A 24026-nucleotide genomic window follows, 5' to 3' on the forward strand; every position below is an offset into this window, starting at 1 on the left:
AAGGGTTTGATTTGTTGTTTTATGTCCACTTTATTCACAGGATGTTTAAGCGAGACTGGACCTACAGTTTAAAGTGGGATCCAAACCACTGTACCTCCACCGGGTATCGAACCCGGGATCCATTGATTACAAGGCGACGACGTTACCACTACGCCATCGGGAAGGCCCTGCGTAGCAAGGATTTCCGACTCCGATAATAAGAGTAATCAGCTTGTTTTCTTTTCTAGGTACTTAACACCATCGTGTGCTTCCTTCTGATTGCTCCTCCGTGGGACAAAGAATCCTCCAGCCAATCAGGTGGCAGCCAGAGCAAATCGGGTTTGTATTAAAATATAAGTTAATTAAAGTGCTTTCAGCTGTACTGTGTTTAGCTTATATCGGCAAACAGAGCTTCAGCGACCATTTCGGATGAAATTTTACTAAATTTTGTGCAAAATTATCTTAAGTCCTTTCGTGGAAACTAATAAGAAAATTAACAGAATGTTCGTCCGATTGGAACCGCAAAGAACTTGAACGTTGTGCAATGTGAAAGCGTAATATGTACAGGCTTCAAAATAGAAATTTCCGATCAGTAAGCAATAAGAGACGTAGGATTAGAAATATTTTAAATTAAACAGCATTCAAACAAATGTATTTTGATTAATTTATCAAGTTGAAGACACATTGAGTCCCTGTCTTTTGCCGTGTCACAAATTATCTTTAAGTTTACAAATTATACAAATGTATATTCGAGTATATGACTATTAACTCACTTTTGTACAGTTAATGTGATATTCGTGAATTTCTTTATTTTTGGTCTAACAGCTTTTAAGTTGTTTTTTTTTTTTGTCCATGATTCTTTTCTGTCAAGAATACACATTATTATTTTACATCAAAATATTTACATCCCCCCCTTATCCAGAGATGTTATAGTAATTCTAAGACAAAAATATAAACGTTCCCCTTTACAATCGTGTGTTATATAAAATCGATGTGATAACATTTTTTTAGGCACTCTTAGATGTCCAATTTTTATAAACTTTCTCAGCAAAAGATATGTGAATCAATGTTGGAAATATATTTAAAATTTACCACTAAATAAGTTTGAAATAGTTTTAATGTCAATTTTTGGGCAGTCACAAAAGCAGCGTGCCCTTGCCCGTTTTGAGCACTTTTTGGACACACATGTTGCACAACATCCACAAAATTCATCTTTATCTTCGCCAGTGAGTAACAGAGTACCAGCAAACGAAACAGCCTTGTGCAGTATTCCCTCTTTTCAGCTATTCGAACCAGCGGCGCGCCCGCGTGTTAGGTTAGGGGTTTTACCATCAAAACGGTTTATGTGTGTAACGTTGTAACATGCTATGATGGAATAGAAGGAGACGTAGGAGTGATGTGATCAGCATCGCGCTCCGGCCGCCTTTATCCTTTAAAAGTACCCATTTTTAGAGGCTGAGTAAACCCCAGAGCCGCTCTATGCATGGATATCGCTGCAAAGAATACCATCTGAAATAGCCCACCCTAGAAATCGAACTCGTGTCTCCTGTGGTAATAGAGGGAGATAGGGCATGTTAATGTTATTGTTATTTCTACACAGACAGTTCCTAACTTACACGTAGCTATACACATATGAAAATTCAGAATTCTGTACACGCTATTGCAGCAAGATATTTCCAAAACTTACAGTGAAGAAGCAGGATTTTCTTCAGGAAAGGGCAAGCAAGATGTTTTTCAGTGGAGGCAAACGAGGTATATTTTCCCTCATAGTATGTTGCTTCCGCAAAAGCCACTCTTTCAGTTTGAAGTTATAATGTTCCTTCAACGACCTTATAGTAAATATAAGTTACTATGACACACAGACATGCACACATGCACACATACCGGGTGGTCCAAAAGTCTTGGAATGGTCACATATCGTGAGAAATACACGTCGAATCGTAAAACGAAAAAATACGTGTTGAATAAGTGAAAGAAAGCTATTCAATGATATCACACTTGATTCCCCAACCCCGCCCCCTGGGGGTGGGGCGAGGGCAACAGTGAAATTTTAAATGGGAACTCCATTTTGTATTGTAGAATCGGAAAGAGGACTTCATTCGGAGTCCAACGAGCTCTCAACCATCCTCCTAGCTCAATTAGGAACGGAGATACGGCGATTTTAAATTTTCGCAAAAAGAAAGAAAAAAAACCGTGAAAATTTCATAAAACCCCAAAAAAATTCAAAGGGTCGCTCTGCTCCTAATTGAGCTAGAGTGAAAGCGATTGAAGATTCGGAATCTGCACGTCAAGACCTTTCAATAGAGTATATGGTAGACCCCCCTTCCAATTTTAAGATCGTCATGTCTCCGTTCCTAATTGAGCTAGGAGGATGGTTGAGAGCTCGTTGGACTCGGAATGAAGTCCTCTTTCCGATTCTACAATACAAAATGGGGTTCCCATTTAAAATTTCACTGTTGCCCCCCGCCCCACCCCCAGGAAGCGGGGGTGGAGAATCATGTGTGATAGCTTTCTTTCACTTATTCAACACGTATTTTTCCGTTTTACGATTCGATACGTATTTTTCACGATATGTGACCGTTCCGGGACTTTTGGACCACCCGGTATATGAGAGAGAGAGAGAGAGAGAGAAGGGGGCACGTTGTTATAATTTCAGTACAGACGTTTCCTAACATTTGCCTTTATGTTCTGTACACGCTTTGAAAGTACATTAGTGATGTACAGCAACACACTGTATACGTTATCACACACACACACACATATACCGGGTAGCCAGAATTAAAGTTACCCAACTCAGAGCCGTCTGGCGCCTGTTTGAGGCATCGTAGAACTCTGAAATTTGGTGAATCCACTATTGCAGACCATGGGGAAGAGGATGGCGATAAAAATAGTTCAATTTTCCGCCACCAGGTTGAAATGTGGCGCTGTACTTCCATGATGGGTTGTACAAATATTCACGTTAGCTGAATTATTAATTTGAAAGATATTTGTAAGTGGCTGGAAGTTGCGAGAAAATAACCTCTCGTTTATTGCAAGATTGCAAGGTAAAGGCAAATCCATAACCAATTGGAGCAGTTTATATCATTATTACAACCCATCATGGAAGTACAGCGCCACATTTCAATCTGGTGGCGGAAAATTGAACTATTTTTATCGCCATCCTCTTCCCCATGGTCTGCAGTAGTGGATTCACCAAATTTCAGAGTTCTACGATGCCTCAAACAGGCTACAGAAGGCTCTGAGTTGGGTAACTTTAATTCTGGCCACCAGGTACATGCAGTATTTGCTGTCTCTCTAGAATTTCTTTTTCTGGGTCCACTCAAGCGATGCACCTGAAATGGACAGAAACGTGATAATTTTGAGCTTTCGCGGCTTTAATGATGCATTTAGAGAATTTCCGGTGTACCAGAAAGCACCACATAGTTGCTGCATGCAGTCCTCTCCACAAGCAGAAATGCCAGCTTCCCTCCGGGGAGACGTCCGTACAACATGCTAACACCATCTGCGTTATTCATCACGAAGGCCAGTTCTCCATATTAGCTCCAATGACCGCGTTTGCACCAGGGACCTCGCCCACTTAACGACACACTATCTGTCTAAATTCACATTCGCCTGGCCCATTGTTACTAGCTCGGCCCTATATGTAAAATTATATTACGCGGCGTCTGCGTAAATACGTTGCAATATTGGCGTAATGTTACATTGAAAACACAGGCGTGCGCCCTCTGATTGGGGGAGGGAGGGGGCAAGAGCCTTGACGAAAGTCCAGCGGGGGAAAGAAAAACCTCATTCCATCTCTCTGGGGCGTATATAGAGTGGGTCCTGACCCACCGAAATTCACTGTATTAGAAGAATCCCAACTTCCGTGATCCCAATGTTCTCTGCCTCCCTCTCTGTGGTTCAGAGACTAATTTACATGTAAACATAGTTTCGTACAGCAGATTCAAAACAACTACACATGATTTATTCATTTCCATTGTATGGGCAATTTAATCTGCATACACATAGAGGTAACACGACTAGCTAACGAATCAAGTATGTGGGAGTGTTTGTAACAAGGAATGTGCTAGAGAAAGAAGTACGATAGTTCAATTACATAGGAAATAATGCACCCCGTTCTTCCTAATTGCTTGAAACTTTCGTCGGCTTGAAAATGCTTAATTTTCTTCAAAAAGCATAGCGTAATATTGTTTAATAACGGTGATAAAATTATTCTACACTAAATTTCTAAGTGAACGTATTAGAGGAGGGGTAACTGCCCAAGACTATCCTTCTAGTAGTCTTGGTAAATGCCCCCTCTTGCACATTGAAAACGCGCGACTGTACAGTCACCGACAGAAGTGTCTTGGGGAACATACAGGGAAGAACATAGTTAGTAGGGAGACAAATTTATGGTAAATAAAAACTGAGGAGAGCGGTAAATAAAATGTTAGATCAGCGGTATATACCAGCGGTGGAAAAGAATTAAATTGGCACACACTTTTTTATTATGAGAGGAAACAACATACAAAAGAGCTATAAATTGATAAACTACTTCATTTTTATATACTGTGCACATACACAAGTACTTAGCTGTCCAACCAAAAAGAAAACATCAACACAAAATCACTTCGTTTCTAAATTGCATATCTCAAGTGATTTATTCATTGTATGTATTGAAAGGATATCCTTGCTGTCCAATAATCACTACTGCACATACACAAACACATGTTGAAAATCACATAATGATAAACAAAATTCATTCATGACTGAACACAAATGACACCATTGTTTCCCTTGATGTGCGGGAACAGACTAATCTTATCGCTGCTACAGCTAGCAAGTTCAATGAAACTGGAAGTTGAGTAGACATTCGGGGGAAGAAAGGAATGCAGCTTGACAGGGAGCGAAGTTTTCGAACTGAGATTATGTGCATGGGAAATCCCAATTTGCAGAGTCTTCCTGATGTGATCGAAGATAAAACGTTCTTCAGCTGCAAGTGGTAGCAAACTTTAGGCGAACGTTTCGTTACAAATCAACAACCTCGATTGCTGGTTTTTGCGTGTTTTCTACTTAATTTGATGATATTTCACAGTTATTTCGCGAAAAAGCGTTCATTTCGTGGAAAAGCACACATTTCGCATTACTTCGCGAATAAAACTCATGGATATTTCATCATTGGGGGTGTAGTTACGTGCAGGATGTTCAAAATTACATCTTCTTTTCACATTTCGCGATTTCGCGCATCACGAAAATTCAATGTCCCTAATAATTAGCTAACGTTTTTGAAATAGCAGAAATAAAACGAACACGTTTCACAAGAGCATATTATGTAAATGGAATAAATTCTACACTTCTTGGAGATTAATTCAAGAAACAGAAATAATTAATGTTTACACTTGTGGGAGATTAATTCACACACAAACTGACACTATCAAAAAATTATGCATAGGCCTGGATTTGAACCCGGCACCCCTGGTTGGAGAAGTAAGCACAAACAAAACTAAGAAAAGAAGTTCGAGGACTAGAAAGAAGACAAGAAAAATAGATGCAATTAAACTTAGAGAGGCTAATCGAGAGTGGACCTACAGTTTGATGAAGGGTGATCCATATCATTGTTCACCCGGGATCCAAACCTGGACGTCCTGCTTGTATGGAACCACAGGCAAAAGAACCTGCGCAGAACCGCGTGCCCTGTGCATCGTACTCACGTCTGGAGGGGAGGAGCAGAGTGGAACATGTTTACCTATGGCCTGAGCTGAACGGAAGGGGGGAAGATGCACAAATGCTTCGCCATCAGGGAGAACTCCAAGGGATTAATGGGCTATTCAAAGGGGGTCGTTAACCTTGACCCCCCCTGATCATAAGGTTTCCGAACCACGCCTGACAAATGAACAGACACGTACAGTCAACGGCAAAGATAATGGTAATCAAATTGTCCACCACTATTTTCATTACTTTTTATTCTACATCCTGTGTTGTTTTAAGGAATGAAACTATGTTATTTGGAAGCAGGCATTGTTCTCTGCTTATTGACGTCATTATTTCAATTCATTGTCATCACATTGTGTAACACAGACCGAATGAAACTGGTGGTGGACAATTTGCCTGCTGTTTCTTTCGCCGTTGGGTGTACCTCCTTCAAAATGGCATCAATAGATTCTCTGAATTGTGTAAACGATGGAAACTGACAATAAACCCTGCTCTTACATAACAATTTCATTGAAACAAAACATTCTTGACCGACCTCCCTCTAGCAAAAGAAGCACTGCTCCGATATCTTGGTATCCTCATAGATTCAAAACTCACTTTCGAAAATCACATCTCAACCATCACAAAAAGGTCTACTGTTCAGATTCACAGAAATCAATAATCCTAAAGTACTTTCCATTTACTACAATACATTCGTGTCCCCCGTTCTAGAATACTGTTCACTCATCTGGTACATGGCTGTCCATTCTCATACCTCCAAGATCGACAGTATTCTCAGCTTTATACTCTCGATCGTTCCATTTAGAGTGCCTGCCTTGAGACACCTATCCCAGAGAGATCTGCTCAAAAATTTACATATTGATACCCCAGAATGTCGTAAATACATTGCAGATATAAAATTTCTATGTAAGGTCATAAAATGGAAACTTGAAATATAGCATCCCACTTCATGAACTCTCCCTCAGAGTACCTCGACATAAAACACGGAGCAAGGAAACTTTCCACACTGCAACTCTCAGACTCTCAGTCAAACAACGTTCTTTATTCCATAGACTTCCTAATCAGTTTAACAACATCTCAAACCAAATAGATATCTTCAGCTGTTACTTGTCTTTTATCACCAACCTACAAAAAAAATTGTACATAAGTAATGCTATTTTTAAACTGAGCTCTGTTTATCCTGGTACTGTTTTGTTTGGCTACAACCAAACTTTTCCGGTTTTATCAGTGGTATCTGATAAGCCGTTGACAAGCTGTCACAATGTACAGGATTGAGAACACAAATGAGGCGATGTTGTCAGATGTAAAATGTTCTCAAGCCGTTCTCACTTCTGTTGTGTTTGTTTGTGTGTGGACTTACATGTCTTTTTGCTGCAAGGGTAGCATTAGATAGGCATAGAGGATGAACCTGATTGGTGGACTAGAATGTAATGGTCGGTGTATCTCCGTATTTATACCGAAGCTCACGAGCTTCGATTGACAAAAGTGTTTGTTGTGCAGTCATTAACCTAACCTAACTTTTGAGTTTGAGTAAATTGGTATGAAAACTGTGTCTTGACTTTCTACATTTACTGGCCAAATTATATTTTTTTATTTAATCCTTAAGAGATTTACTATTTTATTTCTAATTTTTCTCTCTCTTCTTGTCTAAAGAAAAAATCAGTTTTGCGCACAGACTACAAAGCTATCAAAGTGGCAATGTTCGATCAACATCTGTGCGCAAAACAGGTCAGTGAGATTTGTGCGCAATTCTGGATCTAAAGTGTGCGCAATTCGGTTGCAGCGTTTTGTTTTTACTGTTTTATTTTTGCTGCCTCTTTCCGGTTTAAAATGGCTTATGCTGTACTGGAAATTTCAGTAAATAAATAAATAAAAAGCCATGAACCCATTCCTGTGCATTCAACTCTTGAGTTAGTTTCTTGTCCGAAAAGAACGTTGACATTACTTACTATCGCATTAAAAATTATAGATACTCGAGTTTGGACTCCAATTAAAAATTAAACAGTGCACCTATATAAAAACGAATTACATCAAAATTTAGCTTATTAAATTCTGCGTTAATCTATGCTAACATTTTTTCTTGAGTATGCCTTCTATTTCTAATCGTCGTGAGAACAAGAAAAGTGCATCTTTTTTTACTTTTGAAAACGATCCCTCTCTTTGAAATTCTATAAATAAGAAACTGGTGATCCGATAATGATGAAATTTTACTACGGTGCAGGCAGAAAGGTTTCAAACACAATTCCTAATTTTCAGATTATTAAAATTTGTCTAAAAATCATTCTTATCAATTTTGCGAAACAACATTTTCTTAGTACCGGGTATTCCTACAATTACAGTATTTGTCTTGTTTTGAAGCTCTTGGCATCTGTTTTTAATATCTATTATTATTGTAAATTCACATTGCGAAATAGATATTATACAGATTTTTATTCAATGGAATAGAGATGTACGTGAAACGTGGCAACGCCGTACAAAGCAATGTCCGTTGAACCGTGGAAACTGCGGACTGTCACTGTGAGTCAGACTCGTTTCTATGTAGGTCTGCTGATTAATTTTTAATTCGTGTCCAAACCAGCGTTGTTAAAGGCCCAGGAATTTTAAATAAATTCAATTCCGGTCCAGGAGAGAAAATCAGCAAGCGTAAATGGGTTCTGGACCGTAAAGAACCTTTTTATCTGTAAAGTATTTCAATTCGGTCCAGGAACCTTTTTTCAATGAAACAATACGCAAACTGGACCGAATTTAAATTGTGCTCGAAAAGAGGTTCCGCTCCTGCAGCGGAACCCAATAGAATCCATTAGAATTTATGGATTCCTGGAACTTTAACAACCCTGGTGAAAAACTCGAGTATTTATAATTTTTAATCGAAAAGTAGTACTTATGATTCCGCTAAATTAGTTCGCAAGTTTGTTTAATATCATTTTCACTCATGATTAGGCTTCGGATAGTTATGCATTTTGCATATGCAAATGCATATTTTCAGTGTCTTCAGGATATATTGCATATTTTACCATTTTTTTCTTACAAAAGCATATTTTGCGGTTTTTGTCTGAAAATTTGTAGTTTCCTTTCCTTTGGAGCAATTCAGAAACATGATTCAGTAAATGTTCGCGAAGAATTCTGGCTACAAGCTCCTAAGGGACATTTGTTCTATCCATGAAGGGAAAAAAAATGTGGACGGTATTCCAAGTGAACTGCACGTTTCCGATTTGCTGAAATTACAACATGCGCCTATTGTTTCTTGTGATGTGGAGAGAGTGTTTTCAGAGTATAAAAGTATTCTCGTGGATAACAGGCACAAGTTTACTTTTGAGCATCTGAAACAATACGTAGTTATTAAGTGCAAGAGTAACCTTTCATGCTGAGTAGAATGAGAGACAGCTGGTGTAATTCCACCTTCTGCTAATCGTGACGTTCAGTGTAGTCAGAAACAGTTAGTGGACTTATGATAAAGACAAAAAAGTATGTAAAATATAGTCAATTGTCGATAAGGTAAGCCAAACCATTTTTTTTTACTTATGTAAACAGTGGAATTAATAAATAGTTACAAGCTAATGCTAAATTCTCTGAGTTTGATGTCAATTTTTAAAATTTTAAATGCATACTTTGATAATTTAAAGAGCATATTTGCATGCACATTTAGAGGTTTTTTAGGGTATAACTATCCTAAGCCTACTCATGATAAAACGCCTGCAAATCCTGAAGGGATACATTTAACATCTCCCCTTCTTTTCCAGCCCTGACGGCCAGCCTGGTGCTCTCCACTATCAACGTAGTTCTCGACATAGTCCTAGCCGTCGGAACTGTTTTGGTGAGTCTAACATGCTAAGGGCACATTATCCTACACCCTGTTTCGGGAATCTGTGGAGCAATGTATAGCATAACAGTAGAAAAGGGGTGGAAGGAGCAGAGCAGCGTGCGCTGCAGCAAACGGCTGACGTTTCCCCCTCCATGCACTCACTTCCCCTCTCGCGCGTTCATTGGTAGAGCCCTCTCGAGTCACTCGCTTGCTCCAGTGTAAGCTTCAGTCCGTCGTTTTGTACACATTTTAAACAGCTTTCACTTATAAATTTTTCCAAGAGCACTTAATACCACAATGAAGTATTTATATTCATTAATCAAGCAAAATAAAAAGGTACACGGATACGTGTGTATTGTGTATTATAGACTGACGTTGGTTTTGATTCTTCTGGACACAGTGATGAATTCATGGGGAGGTTCGGGGGGGGGGAATCCCCTCCTGACATACAGAAATCCCAGAAAATTTCAATAGATAAGAAATGTAGCAAGCATGTTCAAATTGGGTTTCGTTCATTTACTTTAACGTACTTTTCTGGCTTTTTCGTAATAATAAGCAGTGTTTCAGTTTTCTTTATAATTAAAAGTCAAAATAATGAATGAATTATTATCGTCCGTCATTGAAACTCAACAGTGGACACGTGAGGAGCGGCAGGGCTAATGGAAGCTCCTATTGTAACGAATTTCAACTTCTTGCAGCTCTTTTAACGGTTATAGTCAGTCAACAGTTTGCTGTGGAATAGTGATCACGTGCTTGTGCAGTCTTTTCGAAATCTAATTTAATTTAATTACATATTCAGAGGTACAGGGTAATTTAATAACATTAGTATTTTTTAATAGTGTTATAATTTGGTTCCTACGACATCCCCCCTGAGGAAAGTGGCTAGGTAGATAGATAATTTAGGCAAAATAAACATTTCGCATTTAGATTATTTGAACCGCAGAATTTTGAGTCTCTTATTTGAGAGGGTTTCACGGGGTACAGAAGAGGTAAAAAAAGGTAAAGTTCCCCGTGCATATAGCACAGTGCCATGAATGCACATTTAGGGGATGTGGGGGTAGGACCCCACACATTCTCGTTCTAAGGCATTATGCAGGTCATGTGATCAGCACCACGCTCCGCCGCCTTTACCCCAGGGTTTGCCTCAGGTACCCATTGATTAGAGGCTGCGTGAGCCCCAGAGCCGCTGGGACAAGGCCGGAAAAATTCCATAGATCACCCACTTCGAGGATCGAACACGGGTCTTACGCGTGGCAGTCAGATGCCCTAAGGACTTTTTTTTGGGAATACCCCCAAAGCGGTAGAATCCCTCGTTATTCACTTTTTCTCAGTTTTTCACATTTGTCATTTTTTTGCTAAATTCTGTGTTTTCTCATTGGCACAAACACAAACATCCCTGTCTCAACCAGGATTCGAACCCGGAACTTCTGATGCGCCGACCACTCCGACACGGAGACCGACGAATAAAATTTGCCTAATTCCTTTAATTAATTAATTAATCGAATATGATAATAGGATCATAATTTCTAAGCAAAATCAATTAAGATATACCGGGTGTCACAGAAGTCTTCCCCCGATTACAAACTTTATTCATATCCGCTATATGCAATGTAGAGATGTGAAATTGGTGCCAAAATGTTGGAAAACTAACCAAGTTTATTTGTTGCAGGTTTCAGTAATGTGGCTGTAGTGTAGCAGTGTCAGTGCCAAGGAAATCGGAATTAATGCTCTTGACACCGGGTGGCATCTTTCCATACAATGTTTCTTGGACTTGACAGGATTTGGGAATGAAGATAAATTCCATTTTTTAAATACCAACTTATTGATGGCAGATATTCTAGACGAAAGAATTCTGTACATTTGAAAGTTCCTCTGCACTGTTATTGGTGACCGGGTCTCGTGATACCAGAGGACATGCTGAGCTTTTTCCTGATTTGTGAACATTTTCGGTTTTCTGGGCACTGACACTGCTACAGCAACGTTACTCAAACCAGCAACAAAAAAAACTTGGTTAGTTTTCCAACATTTTGGCACCACTTTCACGTCTCTACCTTGCATATAGCGGATATGAATAAAGTTTGTAATCAGGGAAAGACTTCTGGGACACCCGGTATAGTTAGATAAACAAATAAAACTTGACTAATTTTAAAATAAAAATAAATAAATTATAACAGCATTACAAAAACTAGCAACAGACCATCGCGGCTCTACACAGGGCACAGTTGGGACCAAAAAAATTAGGGGATACTGTATCACTTTACCACCTATGTTTCTGCGCCACTGCATAATATTCAAAGTTAACATCACTTGAACAGACACCACCACAGACTATTGTCCGCGTAATGTACTCATTGTGGCCAGGTCATAAGTGTGGATTATTCTAATTTTCCTTCCTTCTCTCCACAGGGGAAACCCATACTGCTGTTTCCATGGATCGTGTACACCTTCCTAGGGCTGGTGGTGTTTGTGGTTGTGGCGGTGGAAAAGCTGGTCCAGCTATTCAAGACAGGCAACAGCATCTATTTCTGGGTAGTGGCGATAGTTCTACTGCTGCTAAGTAAGTTCCTATTTCTCGTTGTCACGTTTATTGTGTTCATATCCCAACCTAACCTATTAACATAGTATTTTCCGCAATCAATCCTTTACTCATCTTGAATATTTTTCAAACTTTGTTGTTTTGATTTGATTCTTTATAGTTAACGTGGCTTTCCTGCAGCTTTTTGTTTAATCGCGACGACGTGGATGAGTGATGATAAAATGAAGGGACACACGCAAAGCCCAGGTGAGGATTCGAACCCGGGATCCCTGGAATCGTAGCGTGCTGTTCTAAGGTTACCAGTGGTTAAGGTACAATGCATGAATCTGCCATATTGCATTTTTAGCGTGATATATTGGTGTATAATCAGAACAATGCAAAGACTACAAGTTGGGTGTCAATATATTCTCTATCTGTCTTGGAAAAAATCGGTTTGATTTTTTCTTCTGCATGGTGAACACCGTGGTCTCTGGGAAGAGATGGGTGTCCCCGATGGGTGAAAAATACCCATTTCCTCAGTGATTTTTCGGTAGCGAATCCGAACACCTGGTCCCAAGTCCACGATAATCAACTGTATGAGTGTAAGCGTGGTAGAAATCGCTACAAAGCAGAAAACTGCTGGAAGAAGGTTTGAAGGAAATAATTTGGGGCGTGTAGGTTCTTAAATCGAATATTACTTAGTGCATCTCGTATTTGTATTGTTTATAACATAGTGAGATCACATTGATTACAATTCTTCTAAATTATTATGTAATCATGGTGATTCAGCTTCTTAACCATTCGTATTTGTTTGTGTCTCCTAACTCCGCTTTATGCTCAGACATGCTCACCATGGCTGAACAGTTTACGGTGAAATTCAAACCACTGTCACTGGGAATAGAGTCCAGATCCCTTTCATTACAGAGCGAGAGCGTTACTCCTACCTCATTAAGGATCTCCCAATTCGTATTTTGGTTATTTTTGGTTTTGTGAAATTATGAAGTGTGCTTGAGTTTGATTTAAGCCGACTTTATGCACAGTAAGGCTAATCGGGACTGGACCTACAGTTTAAAGTGGGATCCGAACCACTATGTGCCTCCACCGGGTATCAAACCTGGGACTCTTTGATTACAATACGACGACGTCACCACTACGTCAACGGAGAGATAGATGAGATGAGATTGTTAAAGAAACGCCACACACACAAAGACACACAAATAATTTACTTGCGAATCTAACATTGTATTTGAAAGCATTTTTCCCCCAAGAGGAAAGAAACGCCTCCAAGTTCCAGTCATCCGGAATCCACTGCCACAACAAACCTGAATCATTCTTCTTGTATACGCATTGCTTGCAATTTGACGATTGTTTCAAGCAAATGAACACATTTTTGACATAACTTTTCTGAAGAACACCCACTCTCTTCATCAAACATTAACCTGTAATTTGATCAATGTTACAGTTATAAACAACAGGAGGCATTTCGCCGACCTCTGTAGCAGAGTGGCTAGAACAGTCCCTTCACCAATTGCATCAAATCATCACTCATCCTCATCTTCGCGATTGGCCAAAAATGACAGAAAAACGAATTTAAAAGAAGATGTCAATCAACCAATAGGTGCAATTTAATAAAGAAGAAACAGTTATACAATGAAACTTGTCAATAATATCGATATGTATGCATGTGTTGTACGTGTGTGTTTCCAGATTTCTTGAATGTTTCTGGAAAATGCTTGTTATGGACCCCTCAATGACATCCAGGCCAGGATCAGAGTTCACCATTAAATCAAGCCTTAACAAAACGCATCTCCTGACATGCACTTGAAAGAGCATCACTTCGAAATGGGACTTTACTCAAAGCTCTGCAATGCTGTCCGTACAAAATGGCGCTTCAGTGAATGTTTACACTGAGACAGCGGTTCTGGCTGCACTCAGGGAGTCGAATCACCTAATGAATATGTAACAAGAGTGCATAAGAAGAAAGGGCCATAACCTGCTGTGCATCCAGATGAATGCTCGTCTCGTGTGGAGATCATAACGAAACAGCCCTCCCCCGTGCGTATATTTCATATGACACCCGCATTTTATCACCGGGATTACGAGATGAAAATTCCCTCGCAGTGTTGCCACTGCATGACGTGGAGAAGTTACTAAACGTATAATATTTATGTGCGTGATTTTTTTGACGTAACTTATATTTGCGAGGAAACACTGTAATGAAAGTGTCAACACTTTCGGTACACAAACACCAATAAAAAAAAATCACTCTGTGTAGTTTATTTTACTGCAGGTTGTTTGTTTTGCATATTGTAACAAGTTAACAAAAACACGCAACAGTTTCCAATCATTTTAAATTTTTACCCTCTTAATATTACCAAATTATAAAATATAGACCTAGCATATTGTGTACAAAATATGCACGATCTTTCAAAATCTTAAATCAGAATTGACCTAATCATCATTTTTCGCCCATTCTTGAGTCATGCACTTGCCGGATCCCGTGGCGGAGTAGTTAGCACATCGCGATACGACGCCAGGGGTCCCGGGTTCGAATCTTAGCCTGGGCATGGATGTTTGCGAGTGACGTACAAAAAACACCTGCGCCCAAGCCAGGATTCGAACCCTGGACCCCTCTGCTAACCACTCTGCTTTGGAGGTTGGTTTTAAGGGAGGGAGAGATCTAAGGCTATGATTTGTATTCCACATAAAATTCTAGCTTTATTTTAAACTAGCATATTGTGGGTAAGTTGGACATAATGTTGTTATCAATTTTTTTATGAACTTTCTCTGCCCAAATAAACACACTGGCAAGATATAACACTGAGTACAAATAATAACAAGCAACAACCTCTCCCATTTAACGATCACCCCCCATAATAAACTTTATGGACACGCCACTGAAGCTCAGCCAGCCTGCGTGGCGTTGTGGTCAGCGTAACGTGCTACCAAGCCAGAGGTCCTAGGTTCGAACCCTAGTCAGGCATAGATGTATCATTGTGCTCGCCCATTGATCCTTATAATCAGTTCATCATTCATTCTCATCGTCGCGATTATAACAAGAGGTAGAATCGAAAGATCTCTCTGAAGAAACATAAGATTTTTAAACATATTTTATCTAAATCATTTACAGGATGTAAAAAAAATCGCTAAGAAAGAGCGACGAAAAGATAGTCTGATGGAATTGTTTCCTTCTGCTGCCTCTCTCTCACCAGCGTAATGCTGAATTAGAAATAAAATGTGTATTGAAGATACACTAAGAACCACAACGATCAATTAGTCTGAACAGTGAAGTTGACTTTGTAGTAGAATTTTCACGTTGGTGTTGTCTTTCCGAAGCTCAAACTCTTTACCTTGAAGTTCCAAAATCCTGTACCTAGCGCCAAATGCGGGAATCTTTATAACTAAAAGCGACTACACGAACGAGAGGGTCTGCAGAATGTACCGAGTCTTAGCAAACAGATAAAAGTAAAAGCTGCTTAGCTCGCACATCCATTATCGTACAAATACCCAAATAACTGTGTCGGCCTATTTACAATAAAGGAAAGAGAGAGGAACTAAAGTAACGTAATACACACAAAATAAATCAGCAAAAGCATAGCTCTGTTTCACAATGTTAATAAATAGGTTAGGAGTGGGGAATTGCACACAAACAATGAGTCCTGATATTAAAAATTCCTTACTTGTTTGTACACCCAACGGCAAAAGAAACAGTAGGCGAATTGTACATCACCATTTTCACTCAGTCTGTATTGCACAATATTATGATAATGAATTAAAATAAAGACGCCAATAAGCAGAGGGCAATGCCTGTTTCGCACCAACATAATCTCATTCCTTAAAACATCACAGGATGTACAATAAAAAGTAAGGAAAATAACGATGGACAATTTGCCTACCATTATCTTTGCCGTTGACTGTACAATCGGCGTCAATGATAATAATAGTCAAACTGTCCAAGCAGTTTGCGTTATTTTCTCTTCTACACTCTGTGTTGTAATAAGGAATGGAGGTAAGAATTTAAAATACCGGACCATTCCGTAATTTATATCCTAGTTCTTATACTCACGAAATACGTATTCCCGATGAATTATCTGAGGTTAACATCTGGGGGTGACGTGTAGAAATTGTTCACTAACGTCTAGAAGTTGTAAAATAAGCTTCACAATTTTCGCAATCATTCTCCGTATACAAGCATGGGAAACATGTTTGTTGATATGAACAATTGACGTTCGCAATCAGTTACGCTGTCTACAGCGTTGCCACACTGTTGCTTTCGTACTTGGAGAGAATGGATCGAGTAAAAATGGCGGAAAAGAACAGTAAAAAAGTTGTTAATGTTGTACAGATAGTTAGGTGGAATATTCAGCCTGCCGGTAAACTCTACGATCCCACACAGAAATGCAGTAGCAGTGACAATCACAATCACGAGGGAGAAGAGCATGTGGAATGCGGACTGCTTTGATTAGAGGTAAGTTTCACAACAGTGCATCGAGAGTTCAATTGCAGGTTACGAAAATAGCGTCTTCAGTGAGGAAATTTTTCCGTTACAGTGCTACAAAACTAACAATTTTTTATCGGTTCGTGATCGCAATTGGCCCACAAACTATTCACGGATAGCGACACGAACCATTCTCGGTAAGGTTAGGTTAGGCAAACAGTTAAAGTTTGGGGTCGTAGAACCATGCACCGGTATCCCCACAAACTATTCACGGATAGCCCCAAACCATTCACGGTAAGGTTAGGTTAGGTTAGATTAGGGAAGCATAGTTTAAATTTGGGTTCGTAGTAATATCAGGTATATATTAATTTCGTTCTAAACCGTAAAATATTGCAAAAAACATTGTTTTAGTGGAGAGATCCAGGGTTACTGTTCCATCACGGACCACTCAATTTCGCTTAATTTGCAATTTCTACACGTTACCCCCCAATGTTAACTTCACATTCGTGATTAGGAGGCCTCAATTAGTGAGTACGCGAAATATTACATAAATCGGAGAGAAGTCCGGTATTGTAAATTTGTTCCGGAATGGAATTGCTTATGCTTAAAATCATGTCCTTTCCATATTGGTGAATATTTCAATTCATTGCGGCAAACTGAGTGAACGAACATGATGATGGACGATTAGCCTACTGTTACCTTTGATGGTAAAAGCAAAGTTTAACTGGGTCATCATAAAAGATGTTCAATGTGCTGTTTTAGTATCACAGAAAAGACTACACAATTATAATGATCAGACGTTGGCACTTTACAGAGGTCACATTTTTTTTATTATCAACATTATAATTTCCTTAAATTACTTACGAACATTATTTCAATTTGTAGTTTACTGGGGTCGGGTACCCTATTCTACACCCTCGAATTTTGATTTTTTTTTTTCTTTCATTATGAAGATTATGTGATCCTATTTGTGAATAAAGAAAACATTGGAGCGCGGAAAGAAGTATTTACGACTGTACAGCCGTTTAAAGTGGCGATTTTGTCGTTTGCAATTGTTGAGTCAAAATTTCCCAATTTACCAAGGCCAGGTATTGAATTGTGGGTCGAAGTTCAATTTGTAAGTCCAAAAATGAAGTAACTCCTACGTTGAAAGTCCTTGTTGTCCTTTTCCACAGAATACCAACCTCCACTCCCTTCCCATCATAAAAATTAGAAGTCGCAAATTATCCCATCCCACAAGTCATTTAGAAAAAACAACCCTCCCCTTTACGGCATGCAGTTGCCAAAAAAAATATTATTATTTCCAAGTTCTGAAGTCGCATAAATGAAATCGAATGTCTGAAATGTCCAATCTGCCAATATATCACACAGAGAACATATCGCAATCGCAAATGTTCCTATTGCAAAAGTCAATCATAAGAAGAAAAAGAAAAAATCAGACGTGCGCCTGTGACATAAATCGATGATCCGAAATCTTCAGACTTGCGCCTGTGACATAAATGCATCATTCGCCATCATAAAGTTGTGAAAAACCTTTTTGACGTTACGTAAGGAATTTTAATTTCATAAAAAACGTAAGTTTCGTAGCACGTAGATCTAAAAAAATACTTTCCGCGCTATTTAGAAACATCGTTTATTATGAAGAACTAATTTTTGTAACGAGAATATTTGAAATGTGCGAGAAATCGAGGGTGTTGAAAAGGGTACCCGAGCCGTTTACTGTCCCTGTACCACTTCACATTAGATGAAATCCTTTGAACATACTTTCGTGATCCTTACATAATAATCTGATTATTTTCTGTTTACCCGCCTTAACCTTGAACGAATGTACTTAAATTTTCTGCTGAGGAAAATTATCGTGGAAATATTGCTTACAAATACTACTTACCTTTCTTGTTCGTACTTGAAATGTCTTCTTTTCCTCGAGATTTTCTTCTTGTCTGCTTATTTAATCTCTCGAACAACACCAAATTCTGTAAGCTGTCAACTTTCCTCCACTATTCGAAGACTGGGCAGAAAATATTAGTCCAGTGTTGCCACTATAAAGACGTAATGTCTTCAACAACGAAATAAAGTTCCACTATATTCGCAGCTTTAGTCAAACTTCTCAAAAATAAACAAAACACTACATTGGTTGAAAGGATTTAAAAAATGATAGATTAATGTCACATCCGCACTCATACAGAAGTAGGTATTTTAAAAATAACAACCCAACCCTAACAAAGTTAATTGGAAAAAACAATATTGTTATGGCCAATATAATTAAATATATAATTAGCCAATGTTTGCACCCAAATTGCTTAGATCAAATTCTATGGTTTATAATTTAAAATAGTTTATTAATAATAAATAAAAAGTAACAATTAAAGTGTACGTACCATTTTTCGGCTGCTGTAAGTTGAACCCCACCCATTATTTCCGTATTGTGGGACTATTTAATGTTCGAAAGTATTCATATCCGAGTTCTATAACATGATGTGAATAATGAGGGAGTTTATAACGTTTGTTTTTTGTTTTTTTTTAACAAAAGGGGAAGTAATACGGAATTACACAACTTGCTCTTGTTTTCAGATTGATTTGATTTATTTTAATTCGCTTTCTGCATCTTTTGGCTAATCGCGAAGATGAGGATAAGCTGAAGTGGATGAAAGGACAAACACACACACACAAGAACAGCACGAACCAAAGCTCCACGGAGGATTTTACTAGCCGTGAGTCCAGCGGCCAGGGCCTTGCTACTCTGCAAAATGCAGTACAGGTGTACTACGTGGAAGTGAGGTGTCGTCGAAAAGGACCACACCTTACATCCCTCTGTTTAGAGACTAGAAATGTAGTTGTAAACTTCTATACAAATATTCCGATATTTAATACGTTTCCTCGTTTAATCTTCCACAGCTTTCGAGTCATATCAGTGGCTTGTCGTGTTTAGCTACTGGCTGCAGATACGAAAAAACCACAACTGCTCAAGGGCATTCTTCGTGCGTCCCCATCTGGGTAAATCGACGGAAGCCGGAACTTACGTATAGTATAGACAGCAACAGGATACAAGAGGATCTTGCCTTCAAGCCAACTACTCTGCTACGGGACAAGTGCAACGAATCCAAACATGAGAAGCCGATTCAACAATTGTTCATCGTCCTGTGGCTATCTGAAGCAATGTTTCCTTTATCAAAACAGGGTCAACTTGCCGGAAGTTTAGCCAGTTCCGTCAGTAAGAAAGAAAGTATATGCACATGTCCGGCGTTATGGACTAATGTCACTGAGTGGAATGCATAAGAATTACCAGGCCAATTGTCCATTTTTAATAACACTTATTCTTGTACAGTGGGATCTACTAGTATTACTCGGCAAATTGTTCATGACTATTGTCATTAATTTTTCTTTTATATCCTATGTGTTTTTAAGCAATGGATTTTTATGTATGCTGATGCAGAAGTTGTCAACAGCTTATGAGTTTTCTTTTAATTCTTGAAGCTCTTATTGAGTAAAATAAAGTGCACGAACATGGTGATGGACAATTTGGACGGTAATACTCATGGATCCCACTGTACACCCAATTGCAAAAAATATACTAGGCGAATTGTCCGCAATCGTTTTCATTCGGTCTGTTTTTCACAATTTGGTGACTCTGAATTGAAATAGAAATGTCAGTAGGTGGAGGACAACATCTGCTTTCAATCAACATAATTCCATTCCTTAAAACAACACAGGAGTGGAATAAAAATTAATGAAAATAGTGATGGACAATTTGTCTACTATCATCTTTGCCATTGACTGTACAACCAAAAAGTAGCTATAAAAGTGGACAAATTGTTTATCACCGTGCTTATTCATTCTGTTTCCCGCAACATGAGGTTCAAGATTTGAAACGAAGCACAAAAAAGCAAATGAACATTTGAGATCAGTTCCCTAAAAATACACAGAATGAAGAGAAAAAAATGAAAATACTGATGGACAATTTACCTATTGTTATCTTCATGGGCCGATTGTACAGTGGGATATACGAGTATTGCCGTGAACATTGTCCATCACCATGTTCGTGCATTTTATTTGACCCAATAAGAGCTTCAAGAATTAAAGGAAAACTCAAAACAAGCTGTAGACATCTTCTGCACCAGTATACATAAAAATCCATCGCTTAAAAACACTTAGGATGTAAGAGAAAATTAACGAAAATAATCATGGACAATTTGCACGGTAATACTCATCGATCCCACTGTACATCTGTCATATGTTTTAAGGATACTATAAATTGAATGAAGAAAGTCATGGAAAATTCGACTGGTTCTGTTGATGCATCCCACTGTACAACGCCATTTTAACATATCTTCCAGTTAACGTTACTAACAACAATGCATATTTTATTATTTTTGAGCTCAATTTCAGTATCTTTTATGTTCATGCATTTTTTTAGAAACAGGTTTGTTCTAAGTTATAAAAGGGCTATACTAGAAATAAGTTGTGTTGTTTCTTGCAAGGACCAGACTTGGATGAAGTGAGTGAAGTTGTATGTAAAGATATATATATATTGTTGTTTGCTGTACAGAATTATATATAATAAAGAACAAATATGAGTTACGTTTCTATAACATTTGTATTATCTAGCTCATTCCATATAGGTTGTATGTATCTAATTAACTGGTCAGCTAATAACTCCAATTGCAATGTTTATCAGGTTTTAAATAATGTGATTGACCCAAGATTTAAAAATACGTCACGTGCTATCGTCAGCAACCACTCGTGTAAGTCCTACAATACTTTAAACTATTTCTGTGACAAATTACTTCATGTTGTAATTCCTATATGTTTACATGAGTAGGTTAGGCAGGTATGATGCTCTTACCATATTGGTTTTGTCACATGATATATTGAAGGCCGTGACTTAACCCAATCTTTGTATCACCTAGTAAGCAAGGGTTCGAGGCACAGGGTGGTTTGCATCCCACTTTAAACTGTAGACTCAGTCCCGATTAGCCTTAATGTGCATAAACTGGACTTAAACATAACTCGAGAACCAATCACAATGTGATTTCAAGACTAAGTAAAAACAACAATGAACGAAAAACATCTACACCATAATAAGCACATTTCTCTTCTTTAAAATACAGCATGTAAAGAAAATTATACAAACGTAGCGACGAACAATTCGACTATTATTGAGCCTATATTTATACTTAGCTCAATAGTAACCAAGATGAATTTTACACAAGGAAGTTCGTCCGAAATATTCAATGAATATTAGATTGCTTCATGTCGATTTTCTGACCAATATCTATATTAAAATTTTAAGGGTTTTCTGCAATTAATTTCATACCATACGTTCAATGGTAACCATTGGTAAGGTTTAATGAAACAAACAACAACTCCAGAGCAACTGTTCTGTGCAACACTGTGGAATCCTCGAAACTACGTCACACTATTCCTGGACACACGAGAATACCTTATTAGCCTACCTGTATTCAACCTCGGAGCGCAACAAATATTATTTTACGGCACATTTACGGAAAAAACAAATGCAATCCCAGTATTCTTGTCTATGTCAAATCTGATTATAACGTTAAGTTTGAATTTCATTTAAAGGAAGGGGTCTCTCGATGGCGTAGTCGTATTGTCGTCCCCTTGTAATCTTCGATACCCTCTAGAGGCACGTGACACAGTGGTTAGATTTATTGATTTGGTTTATTTTACTTCGCTTTTCTGCCCTTTTTGGATCATCGCGAAGATAAAAGTGAGTGGTGATATGATGAATTCTCATACCTGGATTTGAACCCGGGACTCCTGGCGTCAGATCGCGCTGTGATAACCACTCCGCCATGGAGACAGAGGCTACAATGTTACCAACTTTAAATTGTAAGTCCAGTGTCGACTAGTCAATCTGTGCATAAAGTGGCCTTATACCAAAAATACAAACAAAATTCTTGCATGTAACGAAAGTAAACATTTCTACATGGAAAGGAGATATGAATGTTCTTTCAGGAAAATATTACGGTACGGAAACTTTTGATGGCTACCAAACGAAGGCGAAAAGCAACACTTAGAAACAGCTATTATTTTCCATTAAACAACTTCCCTCTCAAGCTTATAATAAGATATATCTCCCTGTTTGCCTCGGAAACATGAAGAACGTATCAACCGTCGGGAATAAAGATTGAGCGAGTCTTGCCAACGCTGAAGTTCTATATAACATGACGTAAACTTTCTCTTCAGTTATAACTATGACGAAGTCTTCTGGAGTTCATTTCCACATTTGTTCCTGTTGTTATCGTTCGTTATCAACAGTATTGGCACCTCTTTGCTAAACGTCAGGTGCGAAAAGGTGTGTTCTAGATTAGCTGGAGTATTTTGTGTATTTTGCTTGCACGTCGAGAGGTGGTGATGGGCAAACCGAATGTGTTGCATGTCTTTGATGTGATGGTACTTCCATTCATAGGGATAGTACTGAGACAAAACTGAATCTCGACTAGTATTTTTCATCAAACTAATGCCGTAAATGTTATTGTAAATAACCAGCCACCCGCTCACTTTGGTACAGTGGGATGCAAAATTACTACCAAGCAAATTGTCCATCACCATGCATATTCTGATTTGTTTTACGCAATTCAGAGCTTCAAAAATCAAGCAATGGACAGTTTGCCGAGTGAAAACGTCACCTAAGCTATTGCTTTGCAAATTCTCAATGTTTATTTGCATTAATAATGCTCTTGCACCTGTATTTTTGTTATTTTACGTCGCGTTTCTTACACTTACGACTAATCGCGACGATGAGGTTGAGTAATGATTAGATGAGTTTGGGTTTGAAGTCAACGTTTATGCACAATTAGGCTAATCGAAAGTGGACCTACAGTTTTAAGTGGCATAAGTTTTTTTTATATCCGTTGTTATAAGTTATTTAAGAACCTGTTCGAGCAACTAAAAAATAGATTAACATGGCGAAACAGACAACACAAAAAGATTGTTTAAAACTATGCACTAAAATTAATTGGTATGATTTATTTTACTTCGCTTTTCTGCCACTTCTGGCTAATCACGAAGATGAGGATGAGCGATGATATGATAAAATTGATGAACGGACACTCACAAAGAACATCCATGCCAGGATTCAAACTCGGGACACCTTGCCGTCGTAGCGCGCTGTACACGAAGAGAGGATCAAATAAGCATAATTTTTACCCATCGACGAATTGTTCCGAAGGTTATTTCCTGATGGCATCCGCATTGCAGAAGAGGCGTTTGCATATGTGACGCGAAGGTTTATTTGCGTTGCAAATCATTTCTGTTGCGAAATCTCGCTGCCAGCATTCGACAGGACTGCGGGGGTTGAAGTGAAACTGCCATTGTTGATGTTTGCATTTGCGCCTGAATAAGTATCTTGAATTGGCACGAGCGAGAAGCATATACGAGACCAGGGGTATGAAAAACTGAAAATAATTCAGGCGCCAACCCCTTCTTCTCAGGAGCGAGCATTTTTTTTAATGGAGGGGGCAAAATAGAGCCTAAGAAAGCCATGAATCCAATTAACATAAAGCAACACATTTCAAAATGTGATCTTAAAAACATTTAAGTTATTAGTTAATGAAAGATTGGATTAAAAGTAATTAATT

At 38.5% G+C, this 24026-nt stretch overlaps 1 protein-coding gene across 2 annotated transcripts in view; it reads left to right on the plus strand.

Annotated features, from left to right (window-relative positions):
• LOC145978035 (uncharacterized) overlaps nt 1-21004 on the plus strand; it is a 63731-nt gene extending 42727 nt beyond the window's left edge. For both annotated transcript variants that reach the window (XM_083110429.1, XM_083110430.1), the window contains exons 3-6: nt 228-318; nt 9411-9484; nt 11879-12029; nt 19321-21004. In XM_083110429.1, coding sequence (XP_082966555.1) covers nt 228-318; nt 9411-9484; nt 11879-12029; nt 19321-19451 — 447 coding nt within the window. In that variant the 3' untranslated portion in view covers nt 19452-21004. The remainder of the gene's footprint in view (nt 1-227; nt 319-9410; nt 9485-11878; nt 12030-19320) is intronic.
• Nucleotides 21005-24026: the final 3022 nt, after the last annotated feature.

The sequence above is a fragment of the Lepisma saccharinum genome, chromosome 24, assembly GCF_977018435.1.
Source record: "Lepisma saccharinum chromosome 24, izLepSacc3.1, whole genome shotgun sequence".
NCBI classification, from domain to species: domain Eukaryota; kingdom Metazoa; phylum Arthropoda; class Insecta; order Zygentoma; family Lepismatidae; genus Lepisma; species Lepisma saccharinum.